The sequence below is a fragment of the Ranitomeya variabilis genome, chromosome 3, assembly GCF_051348905.1.
Source record: "Ranitomeya variabilis isolate aRanVar5 chromosome 3, aRanVar5.hap1, whole genome shotgun sequence".
NCBI classification, from domain to species: Eukaryota; Metazoa; Chordata; class Amphibia; order Anura; family Dendrobatidae; genus Ranitomeya; species Ranitomeya variabilis.
This window is the reverse complement of record NC_135234.1, coordinates 716,367,844-716,380,067: the sequence shown is the minus strand read 5'-3', so window position 1 is coordinate 716,380,067 and position 12,224 is coordinate 716,367,844. Positions and strand designations below refer to the sequence as shown.

Below are 12,224 nucleotides of genomic sequence, written 5' to 3'. Positions count from 1 at the left end.
AGTGCAAGGGGAATGTAGTGGTCTGGGTCAATGTACCAGTAGACTCATCTAGCACTGGCTGGGCAATGGGCAGGATGAGGAGGAAACATAGATATAGGCCCAAATAATAAAGTGGGCTAAATGCAGTTCAAAATTGGTAACAGGACTAACCAGGTGGCATTGCTTTGTTCAGTGGAGGACAACTGTAATGAGAGGCTGACACAGTGAGTAGGCCAAAATAAGTAACTAGGCTAAATGCAGTTCAAAATTGGTAACAGGACTAACCAGGCGGCATCGCTTTGTTCAGTGGAGGACAACTGTAATGAGAGGCTGACACAGTGAGTAGGCCCAAATAAGTAACTAGGCTAAATGCAGTTCAAAATTGGTAACAGGACTAACCAGGCGGCATTGCTTTGTTCAGTGGAGGACAATTGTAATGAGAGGCTGACACAGTGAGTAGGCCCAAATAAGTAACTAGGCTAAATGCAGTTCAAAATTGGTAACAGGACTAACCAGGCGGCATTGCTTTGTTCAGTGGAGGACAACTGTAATGAGAGGCTGACACAGTGAGTAGGCTAAATGCAGTAACTAGGTAAGTAACTAGGTAAGTAACTAGGTAAGTAACTAGGCTAAATGCAGTTCAAAATTGGTAACTAGGTAAGTAAGTAACTAGGTAAGTAACTAGGCTAAATGCAGTTCAAAATTGGTAACAGGACTAACCAGGCGGCATTGCTTTGTTCAGTGGAGGACAACTGTAATGAGTGGCAGACACAGTTGGTAGGCCCAAATAATAAAGTGGACCAAATGAAGTTCAAAATTGGTAACAGGAGTAAACAGGCGGCACTGCTTTGTTCAGTGGAGGAAAAAAGCAAGGAGCGGCAGACACCGTTAGTAGGCCCAACCAAACTAGTAGGCCAAATGCATTTTCATATTCTAAATATAGTCCGAAAGCCTGAAGATTGAAGCTCAGCTTTGTTCAGTGGAGGATAACACCAAGGAACGGCAGACACCATTAGTAGGGCCCAACCAAACTAGTAGGCCAAATGCATTTTCATATTCTAAATATAGGCCGAAAGCCTGAAGATTGAAGCTCAGCTTTGTTCAGTGGAGGAGAACACCAAGGAGGGGCAGACACCGTTAGTAGGCCCAACCAAACAAGTAGACCAAATGCATTTTCATATTCTAAATATAGGCCAAAAGCCTGAAGATTGAAGCTCAGCTTTGTTCAGTGGAGAAGAACACCAAGGAGCGGCAGACACCGTTAGTAGGCCCAACCAAACAAGTAGGCCAAATGCATTTTCATATTCTAAATATAGGCCGAAAGCCTGAAGATTGAAGCTCAGCTTTGTTCAGTGGAGGAGAACACCAAGGAGCGGCAGACACCGTTAGTAGGCCCAACCAAACAAGTAGGCCAAATGCAGTTTAATATCTCATATATGCTGAAAATTGAAGCTCATCTTTATTCAGTGGAGGAGAAAAGCAAGCAGCGGCAGACACCGTTAGTAGGGCCCAACCAAACTAGTAGGCCAAATGCATTTTCATATTCTAAATATAGGCCACAAGCCAGAAGATTGAAGATCAGCTTTGTTCAGTGGAGGACAGCTGTATTGAGTGACGCAGACAGACTTACTAGGCCTAAAATAAAAAAGTAGGCTCAATGCAGTTTAAAATAGGTTACAGGGGTACACAGGCAGCATTGGTTTGGTCAGCGGAGGACAATTGCAAGGAGTGGCGCAGACTTACTAGGCCTAAAATAAAAAAGTAGGCTCAATGCAGTTTAAAATGGGTTACAGGGGTACACAGGCAGCATTGGTTTGGTCAGCGGAGGACGATTGCAAGGAGTGACGCAGACAGACTTACTAGGCCTAAAATAAAAAATTAGGCTCAATGCAGTTTAAAATGGGTTACAGGGGTACACAGGCAGCATTGGTTTGGTCAGCGGAGGATGATTGCAAGGAGTGGCGCAGACTTACTAGGCCTAAAATTAAAAAGTAGGCTCTATGCTGTTCTAAACTGGTAACAGGAGTAAACTGGCGGCACTGCTTTGTTCGGTGGAGGACAACTGGAAGAAGTGGCTGACACAGTAAGTTGGCCAAAATAGTAAAGTCGGCTAAATGTCTGCAAAAAAAGTTCCTAAACAAACAGGTGGCAAAGCTAGGTACAGGGGTGGTTTCCTCTGCTGAGTAGCAGACAGTGGTAGTTCGCGCACAGTATTCACAGGTCTAAATGGAGGGCAGGGCACCTGTATATTTTTACTATCATCTATCATTTCAACAAATTTGTAATGGCAGTGCCATTGAAGGATTTAACAGCACAGACTAAACAGTGGTGGAGCAGTAAGAGGTAAGTTTTGCAAGTGGTAGAGCACTGTTTGAGCTGGGGGGGGACACTATCTCGTGGGCGGCGGTACTGACCCAGGGCCCCTCATATTACGACGGTGTGTCTGACGTTGGGTGAGCACCACCACCGCCAGAGACACTTCCTTGTACTATGAGGGACCCTGTGCCAGTGCCGTCGGCCAAAAGTGGGCACACCCACCTGTCCAGACAAACGGCACTCGCAAGAGTGCTTGCGCCAAGTGGTGACCACGGCCCCGTGGGGGGAGTCAGCCCATTTAGGGAGGTGTAAAAATGGCCTATGGTGGACATTCAGCAGCTGCAAATGGAGGAATTGGAGCAGTCAGTAAGAGGAGTCCAAAAGCAAGACCTTTTTACAGGAAAGCTACGTGTCAGCAGGGGAAGGTGGGGCAAAATAATTAGAAATCCATGATTGGTTCATTTTAATGAAGGCTAGATCATCAACATTTTGGGTAGCCAGACGAGTCCTTTTTTCGGTCAGTATTGAACCAGCAGCACTGAATACTCTTTCTGATAGCACACTAGCAGCTGGGCAAGCGAGCTCCTGTAATGCATATTCTGCAAATTCAGGCCAGGTGTCTATTTTAGATGCCCAGTAATCAAAGGGGAATGACGTGTGAGGGAGAACATCGATAAGGGAGGAAAAATAGTTCGTAACCATACTGGACAAATGTTGTCTCCTGTCACTTTGAATTGATGCAGCAGTACCTGTCGTGTCTGCGGTCATTGCGAAATCACTCCACAACCTGGTCATAAAACCCCTCTGTCCAACGCCACTTCTGATTTGTGCACATCTAACACCTCTGCCATGTTGCCCCCTGCAGCTCGTGTGAGAACCATCACCGCCGCTGTGTGCTGGGAATGCCTGAACCAAACGGTCTACAAGAGTTGCTTATTTGGTAGCCAATATTTGCTCAAGGTTCTCATGTGGCATGATATTTTGCAATTTCCCTTTACAGCGTGGATCCAGGAGGCAGGCCAACCAGTAATCGTCATCGGTCATCATTTTGATAATGCGGGGGTCCCTTTTTAGGATACGCAAGGCATAATCAGCCATGTGGGCCAATGTTCCAGGTGTCAAATCACTGCTTATGCTGGGTTGAGGAGCACTTGCTGGCAAATCAACATCACTTGTATCCCGCAAAAACCCTGTACCTGACCTTGCAACGCCACCAGTTTCTATTGCCCCCTGAGAAGCTTCCTCCTCCCATAAATATTCATCCCCATCATCCTCCTCCTCCTCCTTCTCCTCTTCGTCCGCCACCTCGTCCAGGAGAGTTCCCATGAGCAGACAATGGCTGACTGTCATCAAGGCTTCCCTCCTCCTCGGCTGCAGATGCCAGCTCCTTAATGTGTGTCACACTTTGCATCAGCAGACGCATTAGTGGGATGCTCATGCTTAGGATGGCGTCGTCTGCACTTACCAGCCGTGTGCATTCCTCAAAACACTGAAGGACTTGACAGAGGTCTTGTAGCTTCGACCACTGCACACCTGACAACTCCATGTCTGCCATCCAACTGCCTGCCTGTGTATGTGTATCCTCCCACAAATACATTACAGCATGCCTCTGTTCGCACAGCCTCTGAAGCATGTGCAGTGTGGAGTCCCACCTTGTTGCAACGTCGATTAATAGGCGGTGCTGGGGAAACTTCAACGATCGCTGATGGTTCTGCATACGGCTGGAGTGTACGGGCGACCGGCGGATGTGCGAGCAAAGTCTTCGCACCTTCAGGAGCAGGGCTGGTAACCCCGGATAACTTTTCAGGAAGCACTGCACCACCAGGTTCAAGGTGTGAGCCAGGCAAGGTATGTGTTTCAGTTCTGAAAGGGCTATGGCAGCCATAAAATTCCTTCCGTTATCACTGACTACCTTGCCTGCCTCAAGATGTACACTGCCCAGCCATGAATGAGTTTCTTGCTGCAAGAACTCGGCCAGAACGTCCACGGTGTGTCTGTTGTCGCCCAAACACTTCAATTCCAACACAGCCTGCTGAGGCTTACCACTAGCTGTTCCATAATGGGACACCTCGTGTGCAACACTGGCAGCTGCGGATGGAGTGGTAGGGCGACTGCGCTCTGTGGACGAGCTTTCGCTTCTGGAGGAGGAGGAGGAGGAGGGGTGTCGAACGCCTACTGCCAACTGTTTCCTAGACCATGGGCTACGCAGAACTGTCCCACTATGGCTGTCCCCTGTGGACCCTGCATCCACCACATTAACCCAGTGCGCCGTGATGGACACGTAACGTCCCTGGCCATGCCTACTGGTCCATGCATCTGTTGTGAGGTGCACCTTTCTACTGACTGATTGCCTGAGTGCATGGATAATGCGGTCTTTGACATGCTGGTGGAGGGCTGGGATGGCTTTTCTCGCAAAGAAGTGTCGACTGGGTAGGTCATAGCGTGGTACTGCGTAGGCTATCAGGGCTTTGAAAGCTTCGCTTTCAACCAACCGGTAGGGCATCATCTCTAACGAGATTAGTCTAGCAATGTGGGCGTTCAAACCCTGTGTACGTGGATGTGAGGATGAGTACTTCCTTTTCCTAATGAGAGTCTCTTGTAGGGTGAGCTGGACTGGAGAGCTGCATATGGTGGAACAAGCAGCGGTGGTGGTGGTGGTGGACATGGCGGGTTGAGAGAGGGTTGGTGATGGTATTCTTGATGTTGACCTACATACAGTGTTTCCTACCAAAAACCTTGTGATTCCCTGACTGCTTTGGCCTTGCGATGATACCTCCGCATTTGCTGCAGGTGGTGTCCTAAACGGTGGGCTTACAGTGAGGGAAGCAATGTAGCGTTGCTGACTACCTTCATTCTGAGCGGGTGCACCAACGTAACGGGACGTTTGGTAGTTAGTCCAGGCTTGCAAGTGCATGCTGGTCAAATGTCTACGCATGCACGTTGTATTTAAATTTAGGGGATTCTTCCCTCTGCTAAAGGTCTTTGAGCATTTCTTACAGATAACTTTGCACTGATCATTCGGATCTTGGTTAAAAAATTGCCACACTGCACTCTTCCTACTATCGAATACCTTTTCAGGCATTGCACGCTGTGCTACTTTCACCGGATGGCCACGCTGTCCTAAAACTGTTTTTTTGTTTTTGACACACGTTTTTGGCCTGATACGGGCCTGCCAGATGAAAGCTGTTGCGATGTTGATGCCTGCTGTGGCTCATCCTCCTCCGCTTCTGAGCTACTGCCAGCGGCACCCTGTTCCCCCAATGGCTGTCAATCTGGGTCAACAACTGGGTCATCTATCACCTCCTCTTCAATGTCCTGTGCACCCTCCTCTGTGTCACCGTGTAAGGTGCTATAGCGTTCGGGACGGGGCACCATAGTCTCATCAGGGTCAGATTCTGGCTCAGTACACTGCGAGGGCAATGTAGTGATCTGAGTCAATGGAACAGCATAATAATCTAGCTGTGGCTGTGCATCTGTGCACTCCATGTCCAATTCATCTTGTAATGGGCTGTTAACAATTTCCCTTTCTAACCCAGGCACGGTATGTGTAAAGAGCTCCATGGAGTAAACTGTAGTGTCGCCTGCCGCATCCTTCACTTTTGGTTTGGGTGAAGGATACAAGGAAGCGATTTGTTCCTGCCCGGGAGCACCCACTGACGACTCGCTGCTTTTAAATTTGGAACTTTCGGAAGAGGAGGCAAAAGAGCTAGAGGCTGAGTCAGCAAGGAAAGCCAAAACTTTTTCCTGCTGCTCCGGCTTTAAAAGCGGTTTTCCTACGCTAAGATAAGGGAGCCTTTGAGGCCTTGTGTAGCCAGACGATGACGCAGGCTCAACAACTCGAGCTTTAGGTGCTATTTTGCTCTTCCCACTACCACCAGATGCTCCACCACCACCACCACCACCACCATCATTACCAGCTGGCAATGACCGCCCACGGCCTCTTCCACCAGACTTCCTTATTTTTGGGAAAATGTAACCAAAGTAACAACCGTTATATGGTACTGTAAGACAAGGTAGAAGGTGTATATAAACTTGTTGAGAATTTAAATCTCCCTTTTTTGTGTGGGAGACTGCTGCAAAAAAAAAAAACAGGCCCACTGTATTAGACTACACAGTATAAGTGGCAGAAAGTGGCTGGCAGATATACGCCAAACAGAACAGACGCAGATGCACTTTGTGGCAATATAAATCTCCCTTTTTATGTGTGGGAGACTGCTGCAAAAATCAGGCCCACTGTATTACACTACACAGTATAAGTGGCAGAAAGTGACTGGCAGATATACCACAAACAGGACTGACGCAGATGCACTTAGTGGCAATATAAATCTCCCTTTTTATGTGTGGGAGACTGCTGGATAAAACAGGCCCGCTGTATTACACTACACAATGCAAGTGGCAGAAAATGGCTGGAAGATATACATAAAAAAAAAAAGGGACTGTACTACAATAACAATCTCCCTACAATTATCTCAGGAAAAGTATGGCAGCCAGCAATAAAAAGGACTGCTGCACACAAAAGTGTGGACAAATAAACAATAGAACGGTGCAGAAAGGAGCAACAGGACTTTTGCTTTTAAAAAAGCAGTTGGTTTGCACAGCGGCGTACAAACAGCAATGCAGCTATCAGGGAGCCTTATAAGCTACAGAATTGATGCACAGAAATCGAGCCTCCACTGTCCCTGCAAAGAAAAGGTGGTGTTGGACAGTGGAAATCGCTACAGGACAAGTGGTTTGGGGGTTAATATTTCCTCCCTAACAATATCCCTTCTTCTGACGAAGCTGCAGCAACCTCTCCCTATGCTCACATCAGCAGAAGTAAGATGGCGGTCAGCGTGCATGCCCCTTTATAGCCCCTGTGACGCCGCAGAAAGCAAGCCAATCACTGTCATGCCCTTCTCTAAGATGGTGGGGACCGAGACCTATGTCATCACGCTGCCCACACTCTGTGTCCACCTTCATTGGCTGAGAAATGGCGCTGAAAGCGTCATACGAAACACGACTTTGGCGCGAAGATCGCCGACAGCATGGCCGATCCCACGCTGGGATCGGGTCAGGTTTCACGAAAACCGACTTTGCCGAAAGTCAGCGATTTTTGAAAATGTCCGATCTGTTTTGCTCAACCCTACTTCTAAGCTGTATGTAGAAACAGGAGGTCAATTTTCCCTGTGTGAATCATAAGTCACTGCAAAAGTCCCTGGCAGGGGGAGGAGCAGCTGGGTCAGGAGGTGAAGGGTAAATGCAGGGCAAGAGTCTTCCTGTTTCTACATAGAGCAAAGAAATGAGAAGAATTATCTGGGTAGAAATGCAACAGGAGCAATTGTATGTACACAGTGCTATATAATATGATGACTGCAATATATTAAGAGGATAAAAACTTTGATGAGAGGAGGGCTTCTTTAAGGGTGCTCTTGAGATCGGCTTACCTGAAGTGATGTATGCCAAATATTCTTTATTGATCCCTGCACATGCTTTGCCAGGATCAAAAAAGTAGTATCTTGTATGTGACCATACACAGCGCCACTCTTGTTCATGGGCTGTATCTGGTACTACAGTTTTTCCCTATTCACAGGAATAGATGTGCTGCAATGCAAGGCAAGAACAAGAGTGGCGCTATTTGTGAAAGAGAAAACAGGGATGTAACTGAGAAATATCTAAGGATATACCTGAAATAAACACTAAGGCTAAGTTCACACTAGCGTTGTGCGCCGCTGCGTCGGCGACGCAACGCACAACGCACGCAAAAACGCGGCAAAACGCACGCAAAAACGCTGCGTTTTGCGACGCATGCGTCGGTTTTTGCCGAAAATCGGACGCAAGAAAAATGCAACTTGCTGCGTTTTCTTGGTCCGACGCTTGCGGCAAAAAAGACGCAAGTGTCGCACAACGCAACACAAAAAAACGCATGCGTCCCCCATGTTAAGTATAGGGGCGCATGACGCATGCGTCGCCGCTGCGTCGCCGACGCAAACCCGACGCAAATTAGCTTAACGCTAATGTGAACGTAGCCTAAAGTATTACTTTAGAATGCTTGTTCGTGTGCCATTTGTTAATATTTAGGACACAGAAACACTTTATAGGGCTGATTTACATATTTTATTTTTTCGTGGATTGAAGGAAAATTTGGCCTGATTAATGGACCAAATTCATAGATTTTAATGCATGGGTGTGCGATGTGAACGGAACGCACACGGATGCCATCCACTACTGTTTTCTGTGCATCACAATCACAAACACAGACATATTCATCGGTCCTTATGCTCAGGTTCAGGGGAACGTCTGCCATGACTACATTTTTAAAGAATACAAGGTTGTCAGAGAGATACGGTAGAATCTCAATGTCAATGATGCTTTTCTGATGTTAATGTAAAATCTGGGACCATTTACTGTTACTACATTACAATAAGAAAGGCTGATTTAATCTACTTGTCCTTGCAGAGAAACTGGCACTTGGATGAGGACGGTACAAGTTTAACTATCGGCGCTCGTGGCACCAGGGTTTTCAGGGGGCAGACAGTCTAGCCACAATCACAGAAAACTTCTGAGGTCATCATATGGCATTGTCAAAGTGAAAATCGTATAAAAGTCATCAAAATCAAAATTGGCATCACATGGGAAAAGGTGAAAGGCTCCCGAAGTTTCAGAGGAAATTCCAATATTATTCTAAATTATTTGAAATGGACAAGCGGAATATGTAAGAGGAATATGCCCACTTGAAGAAAAATCTAAGTAGGATCTATAGATATGTTCTTCCTTAAAGGGGTATTTGCATGTTAGTAATTGATGAAAGGAAGCTAGGTTATGCCATTGGAGCTTCGACCTCTGGGGCTTCACCAATCCTGACCTATAGGCAACATATTGAGAGTCTAAGCATTGAAGGCAAAACTTCCTCCAAGTCTAAACTGACAGCGTAAGCAAAATTAGCACAAAAGGAATTCAACAGAATTGAACAAAAAGATTTGCATCGCCATGGTCCGGTGTCCAGTCTGGTCCTTCATGGCAGCCAGATGAGGACACTCTTAATTTCTGCAGTCGGCATTCTCAGCACTTCTTGCGCTTATTAAGCCCTATGACGTCACAACCCCGATGTGCAGGTCATGATGTAGCTTGAGACCTAGTAAGGAGAAAAGGCGTCCAGTATGCCGGCAGCAGAAGTGGAGATTGCCGTGGGCAGGTTGTCTTTGATGACACGACGCTGGAGTAAGGCAACGCAAATCTTTTTTGCTTAATTTTAAAATTTAGTAAAGCATTTACAAAAAGTTATAGAACTTTTTAGAAATATATAAAAGGATTATCCATGCACGATTTGTAAGGGATCGAACTTCAAGATTCCCACTGATCAGCACAATGTAGGGGCTGACGTCTTCCTGACAAAGCTGCCTTTACTTTATTGTTTAAACAGACACAGAATGGGACAAGGCAGACTACCAGGCACAGCCGCCATGCACACAAGCTACTGTGCCCATATAAAAAAGGAAGCAAAGATTGCAGAAATGCCACAATCCCATCAATGTGCTGATCAGCAGTTTCCCAGATGTTGGACAATAACCAATAAAACTTTGGTGGCCCATCCTAACAATATACTGTTATGGTTATAGATCTGGAGAACCATGCTAGGGCTCGTTCACATATCCGATTTTCACTTACAAGCACTATTCGTGGTTTTCAAGGACTTATGATATTCTTTAGGGCTTTGCATATGTCAGATTTGTTTCCTTGGACCAAGTGGTCCGTGTAAAATATTGGAGACATGTCCGATTTTCATCCGAGAGTTGGATCAAAATTGGCAATGCAAGTCAATGAGTCCGTGAAAAAAATTGGAACTCACTCTGATCTCAGAGCGCGTTCCGATTTCAGGGACTCTCAGAATGGAAAAGGCAGAGACTTATATTTTATTTCTCCTTATACAAGAAAAACAGTTGACACTCGGACCACACTATGATTAAACACTGATCAATGTCTGATCATAATAATGAGTCAATTTTTCTCACACATGGAAACATCAAACGTCTGAAAGAACACTTAAACTTAGAAATCATGGTCTACGACTAGGAATCAGGAGTCTCCTATCAATGGATTTACCTGCATTAGTTTGGTGTCATGTCCCGTGTACACAACAATCCCCACGACCCATTGCGTGTTCCTGATCTGGGCTCCTCTTAATAATATCTGATCAGGTCCAACAGCAACCGGGCTATAACAAGAAGAATTGGCAGAATTAACATTTTGTCTAATTAATAAAACAAACGACTATAGAGAAAACCCAGTCCACATGTTGTGTTTCCTCAGGGAAGTAAATTGTTCCACGAGGTGGGAAAGAAATTTCCAATTTCAAACCGAGCTTCATATATAGACTGTAGAAACTTAACCCTATTTTAATAGATCGAATAAGGACAAAATCATATTATTAGTATAGGAGACATCAGTACTAGTTACACAACTTTCAAGTACATCAGGAGATACAAGCCATGCCTTAATTTTTTGCTTTTAACCCCTTCATGACCCAGCCTACTTTGACCTTAATGACCTGGCCATTTTTTGCAATTCTGACCAGTGTCCCTTTATGAGGTAATAACTCAGGAACACTACAACGTATCCTAGCGGTTCTGAAATTGTTTTTTCGTGACATATTGGGCTTCATGTTAGTGGTAAATTTAGGTCGATAATTTCTGCGTTTATTTGTGAAAAAAGCGGAAATTTGGCGAAAATTTTGAAAATTTCGCAATTTTCACATTTTGAATTTTTATTCTGTTAAACCAGAGAGGTATGTGACACAAAATAGTTAATAAATAATATTTCCCACATGTCTACTTTACATCAGCACAATTTTGGAAACAAATTTTTTTTTTGCTAGGAAGTTATAAGGGTTAAAATTTGACCAGTGATTTCTCATTTTTACAACAAAATTTACAAAACCATTTTTTTTTAGGGACCACCTCACATTTGAAGTCAGTTTGAGGGGTCTATATGGCTGAAAATACCCAAAAGTTACACCATTCTAAAAACTGCATTCCTCAAGGTGCTCAAAACCACATTCAAGAAGTTTATTAACCCTTCAGGTGTTTCACAGCAGCAGAAGCAACATGGAAGGAACAAATGAACATTTAACTTTTTAGTCACAAAAATGATCTTTTAGCAACAATTTTTTATTTTCCCAAGGGTAAAAGGAGAAACTGGACCACGAACCTTGTTGTCCAATTTGTCCTGAGTACGCTGATACCTCATATGTGGGGGTAAACCACTGTTTGGGCGCACGGCAGGGCTTGGAAGGGAAGGAGCGCCATTTGACTTTTTGAATGAAAAATTGGCTCCAATCTTTAGCGGACACCATGTCGCGTTTGGAGAGACCCAGTGTGCCTAAACATTGGAGCTCCCCCACAAGTGACCCCATTTTGGAAACTAGATCCCCCAAGGAACTTATCTAGATGCATAGTGAGCACTTTAAACCCTCAGGTGCTTCACAAATTGATCCGTAAAAATGAAAAAGTACTTTTTTTTCACAAAAAAATTCTTTTAGCCTCAATTTTTTCATTTTCACATGGGCTACAGGATAAAATGGATCCTAAAATTTGTTGGGCAATTTCTCCTGAGTACACCAATACCTCACATGTGGGGGTAAACCACTGTTTGGGCGCACGGCAAGGCTCGGAAGGGAAGGCGCGCCATTTCACTTTTTGAATGGAAAATTAGCTCCAATCGTTAGCGGACACCATGTCGCATTTGGAGAGTCCCTGTGTGCCTAAACATTGGAGCTCCCCCACAAGTGACACCATTTTGGAAACTAGACCACCCAAGGAACTTATCTAGATGCATAGTGAGCACTTTAAACCCCAAGGTGCTTCACAGAACTTTATAACGCAGAGCCGCGAAAATAAAAAATAATTTTTCTTTCCTCAAAAATGATTTTTTAGCCCACAATTTTTTATTTTCCC

At 45.1% G+C, this 12,224-nt stretch overlaps 1 protein-coding gene across 3 annotated transcripts in view; it reads right to left on the bottom strand.

The window, feature by feature from the left end:
- Window positions 1-12,224, bottom strand: part of ATP8A2 (ATPase phospholipid transporting 8A2) — a 1,034,865-nt gene that overhangs the window by 711,546 nt on the left and 311,095 nt on the right. For all 3 annotated transcript variants that reach the window (XR_013224076.1, XM_077298312.1, XM_077298313.1), the window contains one exon: window positions 10,375-10,486. Coding sequence is in view for 2 of the 3 variants with exons in the window: in XM_077298312.1 (XP_077154427.1) it covers window positions 10,375-10,486 (112 nt within the window). In the remaining variant the exon portion in view is untranslated. The remainder of the gene's footprint in view (window positions 1-10,374; window positions 10,487-12,224) is intronic.